This window comes from Erigeron canadensis, chromosome 2, assembly GCF_010389155.1.
Source record: "Erigeron canadensis isolate Cc75 chromosome 2, C_canadensis_v1, whole genome shotgun sequence".
Classification (NCBI taxonomy): domain Eukaryota; kingdom Viridiplantae; phylum Streptophyta; class Magnoliopsida; order Asterales; family Asteraceae; genus Erigeron; species Erigeron canadensis.
This window is the reverse complement of record NC_057762.1, coordinates 1,300,254-1,319,836: the sequence shown is the minus strand read 5'-3', so window position 1 is coordinate 1,319,836 and position 19,583 is coordinate 1,300,254. Positions and strand designations below refer to the sequence as shown.

The following is a 19,583-nucleotide window of genomic DNA, read 5'->3' as shown; positions in this document are numbered from 1 at the left end:
TGTTCATTTTAGTAATGGAGAAATTTTTTTTTTCCGTTAAAAAAAACAATATTAAGAATCTGTTGCAAGATTAATCCCAACAAAACCGAGTGTTGTCAAGTCTTCAAGTGGTCATCACATGCAAGGACAATATCGTTATTTCATACAACATAGAAGGGACCATCATTGCTAGTAAACTCGGAAAGAGACCCCCATTACTAAAATGAAAAAGCCACAGGAACCAATTTTGCGATTAACACCTTGAGATCTTTTTTAATTTAATTGGGGTTTTTACATATATCCCCCCAATTAACACTTTAATTACATATTTGTCCAAAGTTATAAATTATAATTCATATATACCCATGTTTTTTTTAACAGCATTGGTAATTAAACTTAGCGGCATGCCTCTTCATCGTCTGGTAGAAATCGACCACGTCACCAGCACAGTCAATCCGAGGGCATGACAAGCGGTGGAAGTCTCACTACCGTTCTAGAGGAAACTAGCTAATGCTAGAGAAAACCCCAAATGCTCCACCTCATTCGCAAAGACTTCTCAATAAGCCTTTCAAAGGTTTTGAAGCCGTGACCAATATTTGGCTGAAAGACATAGGGGACATTAAATGTCATAGATTCTAACATGAGAAAATTACATTTTTTGTTCTTGAACTTGACACGTTTTGCACTTTTCGTCCTTAAAGTGAAAAAATAGCATTTTTCGTCCTTGAATTTGACATTTTTTTCACATTTCGTCCCCGCGATAAGAGCTGTTAGTTTTACTCAGTTAAAGTTAGAACGCTCGTTAGTTTTTTTGTTCACTTTTCGTCCTTTTCATTTTTTTCACTTTATTTTCATTTTGATAATTTCATGACTGTACAATGGTGTATAAACCGTATTCAAAAGAAGAGTAAGAGATATTACAATTTTTTTATATTTATACTTACTAAAATATATATATATATATCGCAAGTTTGATAACACAATATACTTAACAAAAACATTATAGTATAATTATGAGTTGGTTTGATGATTTGCATAGTTCAATAATCAAAAATTTTAAACAATTTACATATATATGTTTAATTAGATATGATCATAATAAATATAATACTACTTTTAATAATACTAAAAGTATGAATATTTATTGTTTATTAAAAATTTTAAAAAGAAAAAAAATTTAATTAAGCATAGCCTAAAAGATATATGCGTCGTTTAAATATAGTGTCATGCGTCACCTAAAGAAAACCTCAATCGTATTTTAGTACATTGGTAGAGATGACATATTATGTGTTTGATTTTATTTATTAATCGTGTTAATTGTACTTTTATTTAATGTTTTGTTCGATATGTTCATAGAGTTTTGTGCTTTCTTTATATTATTTGATACTGACTGTACTCATTCAATAGTTTCTTTTAAGATTCGTTGCCTACTCCTTTAAGATTTCTAAATCGCTGGGCAGTTATGAAATTATCAAAATGAAAATAAAGTGAAAAAAATGGAAAGGACGAAAAGTGAACAAAAAAGCTAACGAACGTTGCAACTTTAACGGAGAAAAACTAACAACTGTTATCACGGGGACGAAAAGTGAAAAAAGTGCCAAGTTGAGAGACGAAAAGTGCTATTTTTTCACTTTAAGGACAAAAATTGTAAAACGAGTCAAGTTTAGGGACGAAAAATGTAATTTTCTCTTCTAACATATATGTCCATGCTCGTATAGATTAACATCAATAAAATTCCATATTTGCCCTTACAATATAACTGACAATATTCCTAACTACAAATTCCCTCTTTGCAATCATGCTAGTTCGTAATTGGTTCCAGCATCAAACTTATTCATTTCCGGATGATGACATAAACATCCATACCAACTAAACATACCCCGAATATAACCACAAATAGAAAAATTGATCGTCTATTACAATCACATAATTTTCTTTGTCTCAAAACTGATTCAATGAGTCGTCGATTTTCTCATCGCTTACCTTCGTATTGTCATTATCTGAACTTCAAGTGATTTAGAAAGAATAACTTAGATGCCCCCTCCAAATGGAGGGAAGGTAGCAAATAAGTATGAAAACCATATGATAAAACAAAAATCAATTCCATACATTTATTTGAAACCAAAAAACAAAAGTAAGCAAAATAAACAATCCATACCAACATGTCATGCTCATCATACAAAAATATGACCCAGATAGCTAAAAAAGGCCTACTGTCATGGTACTTCAAAGACCATGACACCTGACCAAGGGATATATCCAAATGATGACTCACTAGATGATGACCAAACTTAATTGCAAGAACCAAAACATTTTCCTTATGTCAGTAGTTGCAGACCAATTACAGAACCTTCTAAATGAGAAGAATTTCAGTAATCAAGCCATACTAACTGAAAAGAAAAAGCACAGTCGTTTTCGTTAAAGCAGCATGCCACACGTTTTCTTTGTTTTGTTTTGCTGTCACATGTTATTTACTTTGTTTAGGTGTTTGTTGAACTTTCAAAAGTAGGTACGTAGTTTTATTTTATGTCTAGTATGGTAGTGAGTAGTTTATTTAGTGGTCGGTTATCCTTCGTATATATTTGCGAATTTATGGTGCATCTGTATCTCATATTGATTTGTCGTTTTGATTCACTGTTAGTTTGTCAATTTGTAATCCCATTCATATCGTTAATCAAATTCCTAGCAACATTGGTGGTTTGTCAACTGTCATGAAGGTTTATGCGGATGGGACCAGCTATTGGTGAATAGATAAATATAATTACCAATTTAAAGAGTTTTAAATAAAATATAATTTGGGATTTGGCCGATGATAGAATTCAAACTAATATGGGTATCCTTATCCTTATATATATAATATAAAAGTTAGGTTATGAAACAACTCTAAAATTAAAATAATCTCTCTTCATAATTGATCTTATAACTTTAAATCCATGATTTACAACTAGATGTTGCATGAGTAATAAATTTTATATGTCTTCATAGTTGATATTCTGATCTTTCATTACAATGATGTATTAAATTATCTTTTATTTGTTAATTGTTAATTATGTGTGTGAGTGTTAATGTATGTTAGTAATATGAATTAATAATATGAATATGTACGGGCCCAATTAATTAGTTAGTATACCAATAGGCTCCATTTACATAAGCCGAACCATTCCTATCCCACATGATGAAATGAATACAAATAGTAACGCCAGATTCTTTTTGGCTTCCAAATTCCTCATTCACTTCATATTCATCAACATTGAACTTCATATTCATATTCATCTTCATCGTCACTTTTATTTTTCCTATCTATTATTGTTATTAACCTACAACTTATACGACATATAAAGAGAAAGTAAGTAACTCATGGAAGCAATAGCCCTAACCTCTATTTAGCCTACATAACAATGATCATTTATGGTTTGTTAGGACTGCAACAATGTAAACGGGAGACTCATGAGCACATATTTTATAATTTCCAATAAAAAGGTAACGTAGTCACATTTATAAATATGTTAATAATTGTAAATTTGGAAGGGTATGCAATAACATAGTTGGCTTCGCCGACGAATGTTATGTATGTCGTCACCAGAAACAATAATGCGGATGATTTCTTGGACAAGTCGTAGGAAGATGGTTTATTGATGCTATGCTCCGGGGTGTAGCCTCCATGTTGAATGGTGAGAAAGCCATCAATATATGTATGTGTATCTATATCTATATGTAATATATACGTATATTTATATCTATTTGAATATAATTATATCATTAAATTTCCAGTTAACTTTATGGTATTTTTAGTGAGTTTATTTCGAAATAACTATGTGCAGCAACCACTTTTCAATGTCTTTCAAGTAAATCATGGTTCTTAGTAAGTTATTAGAATGACAGTTGGGGATAAAACTCACCTTATTTATAGATTTATTGAGTGCAGTTTTATAGAATGACAGTTGGATTGGGTAATGCATTTTGTCTGGATGGGTTAGGTTGTTGTCCATCTATTTTACAATATATATGTTCCCTTATTATATTATAAAAGTATTATAGAACTTCTTATATTTGATTGATATTATATTTTGGCTTTTTAAATTGAGTAACTATAAAATTGATAGAATTTGAACTCCAAGTAGTTCAGGCTTTGGTATTTCTATACCGGCATGAAGTATGGTTGCAACAACATATTGACAGCAAACCACTTGCTGCCATTGCTGATTCACAACCGCAAGCACCTGCTCTTCGTTCTCAGGTAAATTGTATTTTCCAATAATAATAATATATGTGTACGTCAAACATTATCAATAGTAAATATAGTTGTTAGCAGCTTGGCCTAACGGTTACTTGCCCATTTTCACAGTTCTGTAACCTACCTAGCCACCCATTTGGCCGCCTCCAAAAATAATCATTAGAAATTGCTTAAAATCGTCATGCATTTTGTTGCAAGTAGAATGCTTTGAAAACTAATTCCAGTTAGTTCCTTAATCTCTAAAGTGTGGTTAATTGATGAAATTGTACTTTCTACGTTCTTTTGGGGTGGTTAGTTGGGGAAAGAACTCTAATACACAATAGGTGAATTGACTGGAATATGGATTTCAGCAACTAGAAAATCATTAAGTTCAGCAAGTGGAAGAGCAGCATACTATGAGTGAGGTGAACTTTTATGTAAACTCCAATAACTATAGTCATAGAGTTCATTATCCCATTTCTAAAATGTGGATACCCAGAAAGTCCGTATCTTTAATGGAAAATGCAGATGCAAGGTTGCCCATAGCTTCCAAGGTATTTACTTTCGGTTTTTACTTTTTGCATATAAATTGTAATGCTTCTGGGGAAATAGGGTTGGATTTTCAGTAAGTAAAACTTCATACCGGTTCTTATTGATTGTAGTTTTTATTCAAATGGTATGTATATGACCAGTTTAACTTTACTTTCTTAACAATTTAGTATGTATTTTATTTTATCTATTTCACCTATTTGAGATGTAATATTACCCCAACCAACCGATTCCCATGAACTGGGTCAAACTGTTACCGCTACATGACTGGGTTTTTCAAATTAAGCATATTAACATATATTTCTGTAATTTACCAGACTTTGAAAATGATCCACACCTATATGTGGGAGCCTATTAAATAGGTAGGCATTGACGCTTGGCAGGTAAGATTGCTTATCATACCTCAGTCAAGAATGCATATTCTTGCACATAGCAACCATATTTAGAGTGTTTCAATAATGACTTGAATGATTGTTTAACTAATGCAGGTAATAGCCGGTTTTGTTTTTTACAATAATCTGATTTGTGATGATCTAGAGTATGCAAAAGGTGTGTTGCAAGAAGTTTTCACCATCAGAGAGGTACGTCTATGCTTTCTGTGGTTACAAAAATATCTTATTGTTCATTTTGTTGTTTAAATTATTATTGTGTTTAATATAACTACAATAACAATATTATTGAAGTAACAATCCAAATATTCGGATAAAACCATTTAGGACTTTTAGGCATTAGAGTATATTTTTGGCTTGACCCATTAGGTTCCAGACCCGAGTGTGTGCAGCTGCCAATAATTTACTTACAAAAGAATTGTTACCTTCGTATTTTGATTAGTAACTATAACTTGCAGATGGGATAATTAAGCTCATGCTGCATGTTCTGATATGCTAATAAGCAGTTATTGTCAGTTTTTGTACTGGAACAATATTTGATACTACAATGTCAAAATCATTTCTATTTCAGGGATCTGAACTTCATACACTTTGGTTGTTTCATAGGTTGCCGATGAAGCATCGGTAGACAATTTTCATCCATTTACTGTACTTATGTTGCGATCATATTTACTGAACTGTTGAAAAGGGGAAACTGTTAAACACCATGTTCACTCATTTTTGTCTTGAAATATGTTGATAAGAATTTATAGTAATAAAATGATTACAAATAAAATTATGCAATTAAATCAAAATTTGGGCAGCTCTCGGGTGTCGACCCAGTTGATCTATTTGACCCATTTATATTTAATATCTATCCTGGAACCCGTTACACATAACCTTAATCAAACAATGCTAAAATAGCTATCAAGTTGGGAAACTTGCTTTATATACTGCACTTGAAGGAGTTGGGCCATCTCCGGTAAGATTTTGCTCGAATAAAACTTTTTTGTAAAGATTGGTTTTGCAGATTTCAATTTAATTTGCAGATTTTGGCTAGCAGTCACAAGGCCACTCTAATGGTCATTATCTGGTAGCTCACACGAGTTTGCACCCCGTAATTCGAATCTAAGGTCCACAAATACAACAACCACATCTGCAACATAAACAACTCCGGCTCGAACAATATGTTTATTAGGATAGTAACTTTATATCTTCATGTGTATCTTTTTATCCTTAAATAGTTTGGATTCTACTACTCTAGAATTGCAAGTGATATATTAATACTAGCAAGTTGCTAGAAAGGTATTACAAGTTACATAGATACAATAAAAAAGAATTAGGATTTGAAATCCAATCAAGCCAACTAAATTTGTAATGACTATTCCTATTTGTGATCCAATTGTGAGAGAAGAGTTTGATGTTGTCCAAGATGATTTCTGGCTTTTTGTTGGAAAGCATCATTCATTCTTTTGTTTAGTCTCATTCACATGGGTTAAGAGGGAGGACAATAAAAATACTTGGTGAGGGTAGTGGAGAAATGTGGAGTATAACAGGTAGATTGATGAATGTTTATATAGAAAAACAATTGACGCATGTTTTGATTGTTGCGGACGTGGTCACTTTAAAAGAGTGGTGATTTGTTTAAGTAATTCATAGTTTCTTAAAGATCGGGTATTTGGGTATTAGTTTCTTTACTAGATTTTAGACCCGTGTCCAACACTGAACACGGGATTTACGTTATTAACAATATTATATCTTCATACATTTAAGTCATAAAAACTTACAATTTTAAAAAAACACGGTTTTAAGTGTTATATTTTGCAAGTTGTAGTACAATAATCATAGGTTTCTCACTGTCATTATTAGCCTAGACATATTGATGGAATTGTTTGTCGTAGTCATTCCACAAGGCACATGCTATATATAGTAATTTTTTCATTATAATATATTTTGAAACAGATGTACTCATAATGTGATATTATTAGGAAAAATAATTAAGAATTAAAAAATAAACATATTTGTGATCCCGAACTTGACATTCAAGTATATGTATTTAATCATGATGCGCGTTCATAACACGCATATGTTTATTTTCAATCACATGTTCTATGATAATATGATAACAATTAAGATTTTTTTTATATTCTTTGATAACAATTAGGACTCTTCTAATATTTGTTAATAAGTCATTAGGTTTTCAAATAATTTTTTTAGAAAATATTCATATGTTAATTTTTTTTTTTTTTTTTAAAAATCCTCTATGACTAAAAATAAATATAAATTAAGTATTCAGGGCTAAAAAAATGTAAATTATTGATGGAAAACAAAAAAATGTAAATTATTGAGATTTTTTCTACAAATTAATATAAATATTAATATAATAATATATTTGGATAATGATTATTAGGATTTTTAATTTGTAGCTTATCTAAATGATGACATTATCAAAAGTCAATTTGATGAAATCGAACGATGTGATTGGTTAATTAGTCATTAGTTCAATTGTCTTATAGTATATATATTAAGATTAAGATTAAGATTAAAATTAAAATTGTACAATTACTACTAAAATCTTAATATATTTACAATAAATTTAATTTATTTTTATATAATTAATTTTATATATATGATAGAACATATTATTGGATATATATTAGCTATTATTTTATTGGATAAATATTAGCTATTATTTTATCGGATATATATAAGCTATTATTATTTATTTATTATATTAAAACTGTTGGGTAAAAAGTGTAAATTTGTGATGGAAAAAAAAAAAAGTGTAAATTAAAGTCAAAATTGAAAAAAAAAGTCAACTTTAAGAAATCGAGAGCTGTGATTGGTCAATAAATTATTAGAACAACTGTGCTTTAGTATAATAAAAGATACGTGGGCTATTTGGGGTTTTTGTGGGCAACCATGATCTCTAATCTTTGGGAACATCTTTTTTAATTTGATGCATGTAAAAGCTTACCGTTTAAGGCTCCTTTTTTTGTTCTACCGGTATTATATAAAAACATGCATTAAATCTTTGGGCAGTAATAGGAATATCGAAAATAAAGTTGAGGCTCAAAGAAAGTCTAGGAACGTAGAATACCTTGAGGAATTGTTGGAGTGTGCAGGTAAGAAAGAGCGTAAAGAGGAGAGAATCCGTCACGCAACCTGTGAAAATTAATATGGTTCTTCATATCTTGAAGAACCCGTGAACGCTCCGGCCGGTAGATATGAAATAAACCAAAGTGGTCCTTCATTTCGAGGAATCCGTGCTCTTTCTTACATTCTTTTATATGTATGTACTATGTGTTGAGTTTTCCAAACGATTTTGAAAACCGGCAAAATTATACATGCAATCAATTAAAGTTCAATCATGTCGTGCAACGCACGGGTTTTAAGACCTCGTATATAAAATTATCAAGTTTAATTGGACATATATGTAATTATGGTGTCAATATGGAGGATATATGGAATTCATCCAATTTAATTCAAGAGATTTTAACGTACAATTGGTAGTGTGTCAGCTCCCTAATTAGTAAACTTATGTATACTTTAAAGATTTAATAATGAAAATGTACCTTGTATAACTTTTCTTTCACAAGTTTGCTCGTTTCTTTCACACGCTCACTCCCTCTTAACACGCAAACCGCACACCTCTATTTATAGAGCTGGACTGGAATACGCAAAGCCCATTGCCTTTTGCGTGCTTCCTTTAGGCCCAATAGCTCTTTAGAGTATAGGCCTGTTTGCTTATTTCTATAACACACAAACTGTATGAGTGCTCCCACAATAAGCAACACATGCGTGTTTATAAGAACGCTCAAACCATTTGAGTGTTCCCACAACATGCAACATATGCGTGTTTCCAAGAACCCTCAAATGACACTTGAGAATATTTAAGTTAAGATTTCATTTGTATATTATAAATCAAATATTAACTTGATTACCATTTATATGTGTTGTTTCTATTAATTGTTAAGTACCTGCAAAACAAAAAACCAACATATAAAACATATATAAATTAAAGATCCCAATATGATGGTGGTGGTGGACGGTGGTGGTGATAGGCAACGGTTTAGTATGGCGGTGGTGATAGGCGGCGGTCGTGGATGGTGGTGGTGGAGTAGTTGATTTGGGGGAGAGGTAATAAAGGGATTGAGATGAAGGGGATGAATGAAAAAAGATTAGAAAGATAGAACTGATATGATAAAAGAATTGATTTGAATTAGAGACGGGAGAGATAAAAGAGATCTAGAAATGAATGGAAAAAGACATTTGAGAGAAAAAAGAGGGTTTCCTGCATGGATTTAAGATATCTATAACCCCTTATAAAATATATTGAATTCTTCTATTTTATGAAATTCAACACTTTTTTATACCCAAAATAACCCTATTTCTTAATTCTAATCCCTCTATACACCTAATCTATACTCTTATATTATCTAATAAAAAACAACCTCTCTTCAAATGTTACATGCGGAATTATCTAAAATAACATTAATGATTAAATTACACTACCAGTCCTTCATCTTTAAATGATTAAATATCTTCATTAACCTTTTAAATCAATTACTTTTACATCAATTATCTACACCACTTGACGCCGCCTCCACTATCAACAGCTACTCTCACCACCACACCGTCACTGTCATGACTACTGCCGCATTATGCGGGTACCATGTTAGTTTGGAAAAGGGAGTCTTAAATTTTAAGACTTCTAATTAAGACTATGGTGCATTAAGATTGTTGTACCCATACTTCTTATGCTTGAACAGTGATGAACTACAAGACTGGCCTTGTTAAATGTTTATAATAAGAGTATAGACATAGATATAGATTTTGGAATTTCCTGATGATTTAGAAATTAAAAAAAAAAAAAAAAAACACTTTAAATTGATATTCTCTAGCAAAGAACTTTCGTTTTTCTCTTATACTATCAACTATCATATCATATAGTAGAACCCTAAAAACAATTAAACGAAAATAAAAACAAACAAATAATGGGAGAAGAAGGAGAAAATGAAGAAAACAAGAAGAAATCATCATCATCAACGTCCGCCCCATTAACACAAGCTCAGTTCCTCTCTTGGAAATCTCTAAAGGTGCCCCCTTTTCTTCCTCCAAGTATTTTTTTATGTTAAACATTATTAAATATTAATTGAAGTAATTCTATTCCTTTTTCTTGTTTTGGGGGTTTTTGATATATTCAGTTGTCTTTCCATTTTAAGATTATTGTATGATAAAGTATCTTCCTTTTTTGTGCAACATAACCTGTTATGAATTAGGGCATCTGGGGTTGGTGTATAATCATAACAACCAATTCCACATAGATTAAAAGTTAAAAAGAATTAGAAATTTGATCACTTTTTATGTGGGCTCGTAATGACGTTTTAAGTTGATATCCGAAGGTACTAGTCTGACCATAAGTTTGGCCTTCGGGTATGGAGTTATGGCTCATCACACCGAAATCGAGTATATAAGTTCAATTTTTTTGAAAAAAAGTCAAAAACACCGTGGTCTTGTCCGCCCTGCTTCCATCATATCGTGGAAAGTGTGGATGATGCTGTCACAGGGCGTGTAATCATGTCGCGATCGACACCCATTGTGGATAAATAATTTATATGACTAGTATTGTGTATTGTTGGAAAAAAGGTGTGAAATGGGGCTACTTTGCAGGAGTTTAGTGTTCCACTTGATTTATAAGAGTACTTTTGGAAACTGCATAAAACAATAAAACGGCAAGACGTATTTCTAGGTAGCTCTCTTTTGTTGTTTCTCTGTATAATTTATTGATTCGTACATCATAAACAACTATTGTATTTGTTTCTATGTTAAAACTTGAAAACGAAGTTGAGTAATCAATAGGCTTAATGTAGGTAAAGTAGGAAGCCGAAATAGGTTTAAAAAAAGCGTTTTTTGTATTTGATGAATCGTGCATACTAAGATCTAAGATGTCAGGAACAAACTTCTATTCTTCTTCCTGGATTAAGTGTTCAGGTTGTTTTATTATATTTCCTTATGCTAACATGTTCGCGGTTTATGATTGTGATTGTTAGCTATAATGAGAACTGAAAAGTGGTGTCAAAATATTAAGCTGAAGTGACATTTATTCTTGTTGTCACCATTACGAATTATAAGTTATTAGTTAGATGCCTTTTGTCCACACTATCTTCTGTTCAAGCTATTGGAAACATCTGCATTTTGTCCACGATATGCTGTACAACACATGTGACTAAAAGTTAAAACATTTTTTTTGTGTAACGTGTACCAACAATGTTGAATGATGCATGACAAATTGACATAGTCGCCAATGGCCATGTGAAGCCGGACACTTTTTTAGTGTACAAACATCAGATGTACACTCAAGTATGTGTTTATTTGATATGTGTGACTCCATTGTTCTAGACTCCTGTGTGTTTGGTATACACACATACAAACAACTGAACAAGCCCCCTTTTTTTTAGTGTTGGGATAGGCTATCTTTCAAACAGGTTAACTGGGTAAGACAAAAGGTTAGTTAAACGAACATTTGGATCAAATGAGTATACCTGGTCAAAGTGGATGAAAGTCCCCAAATTTGTATAAGTGCATGCAACCTTCTACATCTTTATATCCAAAAAGAATTGGTTTGATAATTGTTTTTGCAATTGTATTTAATACGTTAGTTATTTAGGAAAATCACGGACAAAAAGGATTAGTGGGTCAAGCCTCCACAACCCACACTATAAATTGCCTGTTTTGACCCACTGGATCGTTATGTTACCAGGTTGACCTGCCCATTTTGCCAACCAGGCTATGTTAAGTTATCACGCAAAATTTAGCATTCCTAGTGTCATGACATTTAATTTATGTTTACCATCAGGGAAAATAAGGAATAACCCTTTGGATAATGATGTAACTGCATTAGATGTAACGTCCATAGTTGATGACGGTTTGTTGCACTATACTGAAGTTCATATGGACTTTACCAATTGCATACGTTAACTACTACAAACCATTAATTAACAGGAACTAGATGTAACACAAGTTCAACTATCCATATGAATCATATACCACCTTATCGTCACCAGCTTTCTTACTTGTTTTGTAGGATGCTGAAACATCAGCCAAGAAAACCGAGGCATCAAGGAAACGTGAAGAAGACATTTCTGCAGGATTGGTGCAAATGAACGGCCGGGAACTTTTCAAGCATGAACCTTGGGTTTTCGATAACAACTTGTATTAAGTATGGTACTACAGTGGCTCTGCTTTCACTACTAGATTTGATACAATCATACAAATATGTAATATATTACTAAATGTCGATGTAATTTCCTATTTTATCTATTAAGACCTCCAGTTCGTTGGTTGAAGTCCTTTGACCTTGGCCCTTCTGTTACTTGTTTTAGTATCTTACGCGTGACTGCATGAGATAATTTGATGTGCGTATCCGCGGGAACCTTGATTTACAGTGACGTTATGTTCATATGTCAACTTTTTGGCTAAACCGTTAACCACTTATAATGGTTATATATATATATATATATATATATATATATATATTCAAATATGCTGTTTGGCATACCGCTTGTGTTCATTTAAACCAAGATTCATATATGCTTGTTTCGCTGAGGCCACTCAATAAAAACTTCAAACTTTAATAACTTGGTTTCAATGCGATCAGATTCTCTTAAAGAACTTACGCAGACTGTGAATTGTGAATAACCGATGTTAGGTTGCGCTAGCCAGTACAACGTACCATTTAACAATGTCATCAATTTTACACACTCTTGGCATTGCAGAAAATTTTCAAGTGGCATATGCAGAACAAGTACGAAACTTGCTTACTGCTTGAGTATTTGTATTTAGTACTCGACATTTATGTTTTTTTGTACTGTTTTCTATATGATTTTGCTAAACTTGTACCAACTTTTTTTTAAAGTTTATGTTCACAGCATCATGAAATACATGTCATATGAATTATAAAAATGATCTGCGTTTTCAAATGTTGGTGTTATTTTTATATTTTATAGAGTATGTCGAGTATTTTCCTGGTGGTGATGTCCACCAGATATGCACTCTTGTTTACATTAAACTAGCACAGTTTCGCGCAATGCGATGGTATAATGGCGGCAACAGATAGTAATAGTGGTGACAGCGTCAAATGGTGTAAGTAATTAATGTAAAAGTTTTTGAGTTAAAGAGGGTAGTACCGTAATAGAGATACTTTATAATACGACGGACTAGTTTAAAAAAAAAATGATGCTGAATTTTAATTAAGGGTAGTTTGGTCAATTCATGACTCTCATTCATCATATTATTGCGAAGAGGTTAAATACTGATCTTTCCCTACAAAGCCTCATAATCACTTTGAGCCTACAAAATAAGTGATTCAATTTTATGAAACAAATGGTTGGTAAAGTTCATAATAAAAACCACATAACAACAAAATCCAAAAACCTAAAACAAAACTATGAATGAAAAGAAGGAAAAGACAATGTTACAAAACCAATGTTACAATAGCTTCTATAGAATGAAAAGATAATACCTGATGAGAGGGATAAGGAAACAGATGTGGATGAAAAGCATGGAGGGCAAAGGGGTCTTTTAAAAAATTCTAGTAAAAAAAGCCATTGGCTTTTGTTTCAAAACCAATGTTACAATAGCTTATATAAAATGGCTTTTATAAGCCCAAAAACCATAAGTTTATAAGCCAAGTCAAACACTAAAGGAGCTTTTATTCTTTTAACATAAGCAAATAAACTAAAAGCCTTGGAAAAAAAGCTAGGCCAAACACCCTTTTAGTTTTTTAATAGAAGTATAGATCGGTCAATGTCAATCAAATTGTGTCTCTCAGCTCGGTGATGATGTAAGTCAAGTAACCAATTCATATCTATTCCTATTTTTTAACATTTAGATTTTAATTTTTCAACAATTAAATTGAACTTGTAATGTGCTAAAAGGAAACTGGGAACGATATCAAGAAAGAGCGGTTATAGATATTTTTTGGAAACGGTTCAGTCGTGGTGCCAATATTCCAACTGGATGACATATGTATGTCACAAATATATTTCAATGCGTAAGTCATAACCATATTCATCATGTACATCCGAACAAATTAAATATGTCTTTTACTACGTTATACTCTTTTCATAGCAATATTGTTGATAGCTAGTAACACTTAAAAAGAATTCAACCGATAAATGAACGAATGTGTATGTTAATTTTATGCCATACATTGGTCGAATTGGGTTTTGTTGTTGTCGATGTTGTATGTGTATGTTAGTATGTATAGATATTAATTACTAGGTGTTTAGAATTATTTGCGATTGAAGTCAAAAGAACAGTTGACTGAAATTGTAGACTTTTGAGATGTGATATGGTACCAAAAGTCCAAAACAAAGCTAATTATATAGATATATATGATACATGTCAAATTGTTGTGTATATCAACTTGGTAAAGACATAGTAAAAAAGTAACATCAGAAGCGCAGGTCTAATATTCGAAAAATACATAAATTTGTATGTCAACCAGACAACCACCATCAAAAGTAGCCTAGTATTTAAAACGTCATATATTTCTCATAAGAGATTTTAGATTTGAAATAATTTTAAGTAAACATCTTAATCTTAAGATGACAAATAAAATAGATTGAAAAGTGGAGATAACCAACAAATTTTACTGCTTATATATATGTTAAAAAAAAAAAACTCGTCGTTATCGGATATTTCGGACTGAAAAAACCTTACTTTTTTACCTTTCACATAAATATGTGTTCCATAACAATAGTGATCATTATACTTATAATACTTAATAAAATTGTAATTCTTTTGATATAAAACAATTTACTTAAACTTTGTATATTTCAAACATTAAATTAATGCTAGTAGTACTTTTCGTATAACTAGGGATTCAAATTAAATTTGAAAATGGGTCAAAATGGGTCATGAGATATATATGAAGTGCACACCGGTACGAATCAATGAAATCTCATATGCCAATACCCGCATTCATGAGATTACTGGCAGTTGTTACCCCGAAGAACGAATGTTTCAGGATTTGACAAGTGTTGAATTTTTATGTAATTAATTCATTCTAGGTTCAAAATATGAAAAATCTGGTAAGTTGAGAGACGAAAATTATAATAACCCGTTATACATATAATTTGATCATCTTTACTTTGCCAACATCTTTAGATACAATGCTGATTAAACTCATAGAATACTTCAAATTAATAGTTTAAGTATAAAGGAAACAATATGATATGAATAGTTTTATTTTCATAAACGTATACACTCGTGTACAAAAGTATATATATGAAAAGCCTAAATGTCTGATAACTGGTGGAATTTATGATATATGACTTTGGATTTATATATTTTTCAATCGCCTTTTTTATTTAGTTTGTCACTGTGTCAATTTATTCCGTAAAAATATTTTTCTTGAGCTTTTCTATAGTAAAATAATTAAAAAGTACTCGTAAACGTTTTGGTTTTAAAAAATTTGTTACCATAATATACATGTTGGTCTCCTTACACTAAAATCTTTTAAATTAACTATTGTTGACTTGAAATTTCTTTCAATTCCACCATCTCAAAGCTTAATTTTGTTAAAAACGAGATGATGAATGACAAGATCTAATATCATAAGGAAAAAATAAAATAATTTAAAATAAAATGACATATAAAACTGGAGATCACATATGATCTTCTAATTAGAAACATTATTCATTACCTTCTTCATTTATATTATATATTTTATTTAATTTAATATAATATAATAATACGAGTATAATTTAACTACATATAATATATATATATTTATTCACCTTTATTGCTTTTCCAAATGAAAAATAATAATTATATTCACCTTATTAGTTTAAAGATAACAAAACAATCCTCTATTTGGAATTCATTTTCTCGTATCATCGTAAATGAAGTTAATATTACATAAAGCAAATAAACATTGAGTAAACTGTGAAAGGTAAAATATCTTCCGATTATAAAGTAAAGTTTTGATTTAATATATATATTTTTTTAATCAAATTGTGATTTTATACTTGAACAACATAATTATTCTCTAGATCATTTATGTATTAGAAAAGTACGAAATATTTTCTTAAATAAATTGAACATAAAGGATCAAAAAAAAAAAAAAATTAAATCAATTAATTTTAAAATTGGAACATGCATTTATTATTTTTAGCTGATATATTTCTGACATAAATGTAAAAATTAATTCCAAATTTATTAGATATCAAATATATTAGCTGTCACCAAAGTATTATCTCTTTTTAATTTTTAATTCTCACCCTATATATATTATCTCCCATTTATTTATTTCTTCCTCACCGCCCATCCAAACCAAAAGCCTCACAATTTCTCTTTTATTTCTCTCGAAATAAATACATATTAAAATAAAAAAAAATTCATCACTATCACAAATATCAATATATACATATAATGCACACAAGTGATCTTGGTGATCATATTGGAATGGAGAGTTCTGTTGATCTAGAAACTAATATTCAGCCGTCTTTGTGTGGTTCTAAGGTTGCCATGAATCGAAAACCTTGTGAAGCAAGTAATCGAAGAACGTCGGGTACACGAAAGGAACTTCCTCCACCGTTGCCAATACAAACTGCGACTGTGATGAGACGTTATTATACTAATGATAAAAGGTTGGTTATTACTGAAGAAAAAGTTGAGAGTCCAAGGCTTCATTTTATAGCACGTAGGTCACATGGTCGTCTTACTATTCAGCTTGTTAATAATAATAATAATAATAATAATAATAATGATAACAACATTAATATTAACGAGCTGAATTCTAAAGACGACCTTAAGAATGTCAATGAGAATGTAGTTAATAATAATAACGATGTAGTGGTGGATGGTGGTAGTTGTTATGGGTATAACACCGCCAATGTGAGAGTGGCGGCCATGGGACCGTGTTTGTTTATTAATCAAAATCAACTCCATGCTATTAGGCCACTTCAGATATAGAAGATGACCATGAAGAAATTTTGATTATTCGATTTTGTTTTTTATTTTTATTATCTTTTTTTGAAAAATTCTTTTATCAAAACTCAAAATATCTTCTATCTTTTTCCTTCTTTTAATATGTGTTTCTTTTTTGTTTGGAATTTTGTAGTTGGTTTCTTATTAATTGATGAGATTTTAATTGTGTCGGAGTTTTTATTTTAAAATCAGTGTCATTTCGTCTTTTTAAGTAAGGCGATATTGAGATTTTTAATTACTTCACGTGTTTTGTGTGTAATTAAAAGCGCGATATAGTTGGCAGAATTGTTGTAGTTTTGGATAAACAATCAATGTTTAAAAAACGAAATTTGTTTGAATTTTTAGATAAAATAAATATGATGCAACAATTAACAAATAACAACAATGAAGGGATGTTTCAAATTGGATTTTTTTTTTAACGGTAAATTTGGATATACTCAAAAAGCATTTTACAGTCTCAAGGTTCACCATATGGATTGGTATTAACCTGATTTAATTGAAATTAAAAATAGGTGTTGACCTTTGATATGTTTCGAACTAAAAGAGTTTGATACTTTCACTTTTCGGTCAATTGCCTACCTAACATAATGGTAGACCATATATATCTATTCAACACTCTATCAAAGTTTCTTTAGTACAAATCCGGTTTTTGATATTATAGCTAATGAATACAGATGAGTGGTGCAAGAAAAAACCGATTAACCGAAATGAACTGATTTGTAGCTGGTAACTAAAACCGTTTAGTAACCGGAATAGTAAAAACCGATTATAGTTTAACATAAACCGTTGGTTACTAACCGATTACTCTTTTCAAAACCAAAACCGATTATTAACCGGTTAACCTATAACCGGTTAATTATTCCAAATAATAACCGTTTAACCGGTTATACACTGATATATAACCGGACAGATCGCACCATCAGATGATTTCGTAAGCTTTTAATATATCTATACTATATATAGATTAATGATTCTTTCATCGGATCCAATATCAATTTTTTTGTTGTTTTTGAGATTTGGGATGATAAATTTTGTTGTGTTTAGAAAATAATGTTTATTTGGAATATGAGTTTTTTGGAATATGGGTTCGTCGGTCAGACTTGTCAAAAATGATTGTTTTTCCCCATTGTTCACCACTTTCTCAATAGTATAATGGGCGGTTAAAAAAACCAAATAGGTTAACCGGTACCGATTAACCGATTATTATTAATCGAAATCGGTTATATAGGTTTCAGTTTTAAAAGTAGACACCGGTTATTAACCGGTACAAATAAACCGTAACCGGTTATTTCTATTTCAAAAAATAACCGAAACCTGTTATTAAAATTAATAACCGAAATCGGTTAACCACTTCTTGCACCTCTAATACAGAGTATACTTTATTTTATTTACAATTAAAATTTATCTGGTTTGAAACCGAAAAAATTAAGAAAACACGTTGTATTGTTGATGTTAATTCTTATAAAAGTTTTGTCATCTGAAAATATAAGTTATAGGATCATGATGGAATGTTGTTGCGACCTACAAATAAACATGTGTAATTGTGTATCTAATAATAATATATTTTTGTTTCAATTTTTTTCTTTTTTTTTTTTTTTTTGCCTAATTGTTTAAAAATTGTTTGTCACCTGTATATGATGTATAAATGATTGAGTTTTCTGTACTATCTTTGAATTAAAATTAATTCCATGGAGATCAAATTAATAAATACACGACGTATGTATACGTTAGGACGAGATGGGTACCCGCGCAATGCGGTGGTGGCGGCAAAGGATGATGATGGTGGTGGTGATGGTAACGATGTGGTTATTAATCTAAAGATAATTAATGTAAATGGTAGTACATTTATTAAGAGTATTATATTAATGTTAGGTGAAAATTTTTAAAATTTTTAAATTAATGAATAAAGAAGATAGATAGTTTGGATGAATATGATTGAAAAATATTTTAGGAATATATTAGAAAGATTTAGTATGTGAGTTAGGATTGTGTTAAAAATTAAGAATATTTTTGGTATTTTAAAAGTAGAGAGTTAAAAGTAGAGAAGGTAGTTTGTTTTATAATAGAGTATATATTAGTCCAACTGATAGATTTTTTACATCTTTAATATCTAAATTAGAAATCAATACTTTATACGGATTAATTCAAGATTATTTGCAAGTTATGTGAGTGTAATGGAAAAATGTTTTACTGTTAAAAAGAATCATTGAAGAAGCCTTGGATATGTCGAAAGCAACAACCACCAACTCAAATATTTAATGTTTTCATAAATATTCAAATCTAAATAAATTACAACAGTTCCATAGAAACCAAATAAATCAGAAACTAGTAGTTAGCATCTTTAATTTTTCATAAGTTTTAAATTCAACTATTTGGATTGACGGTATCTGAGTTCTCTCCTTAATCATTTGTAAAGGCTCATATACTTTTGTATTCTATATTATGTGAAACCGTAAGGCTTCGCCAAAAAGGAAGAG

The 19,583-nt window shown here is 30.7% G+C and overlaps 2 protein-coding genes and 1 long non-coding RNA gene across 3 annotated transcripts; all 3 read left to right on the top strand.

The window, feature by feature from the left end:
• Positions 1-5,079: 5,079 nt before the first annotated feature.
• On the top strand, positions 5,080-5,887 carry LOC122586552. Its single transcript, XR_006322030.1, has 3 exons — positions 5,080-5,124; positions 5,230-5,322; positions 5,702-5,887. It is a non-coding gene; the product is annotated as an uncharacterized LOC122586552 (long non-coding RNA).
• A 4,106-nt stretch (positions 5,888-9,993) lies between these two features.
• Positions 9,994-12,458, top strand: LOC122589116 (zinc finger CCCH domain-containing protein 15 homolog). Its single transcript, XM_043761359.1, has 2 exons — positions 9,994-10,208; positions 12,197-12,458. Exons 1-2 carry the CDS (start codon positions 10,107-10,109, stop codon positions 12,329-12,331), a joined length of 237 nt encoding a protein of 78 aa, XP_043617294.1. The 5' UTR covers positions 9,994-10,106; the 3' UTR covers positions 12,332-12,458.
• Positions 12,459-16,450: 3,992 nt separating this feature from the next.
• LOC122590233 (GATA zinc finger domain-containing protein 16) lies at positions 16,451-17,117 on the top strand. The gene has a single exon (XM_043762564.1). The coding sequence runs from the start codon at positions 16,549-16,551 to the stop codon at positions 17,089-17,091; it is 543 nt and encodes a 180-aa protein (XP_043618499.1). The 5' UTR covers positions 16,451-16,548; the 3' UTR covers positions 17,092-17,117.
• Positions 17,118-19,583: the final 2,466 nt, after the last annotated feature.

What these genes read in the sequence shown, in the direction of transcription:
- LOC122589116 (XM_043761359.1), top strand. Translation starts at nt 10,107, where the DNA reads ATGGGAGAAGAAGGAGAAAATGAAGAAAACAAGAAGAAATCATCATCA. An exon ending in TCTCTTGGAAATCTCTAAAG is followed by an intron (nt 10,209 to 12,196) that starts GTGCCCCCTTTT and finishes CTTGTTTTGTAG; the next exon opens with GATGCTGAAACATCAGCCAA.
- LOC122590233 (XM_043762564.1), top strand. Translation starts at nt 16,549, where the DNA reads ATGCACACAAGTGATCTTGGTGATCATATTGGAATGGAGAGTTCTGTT.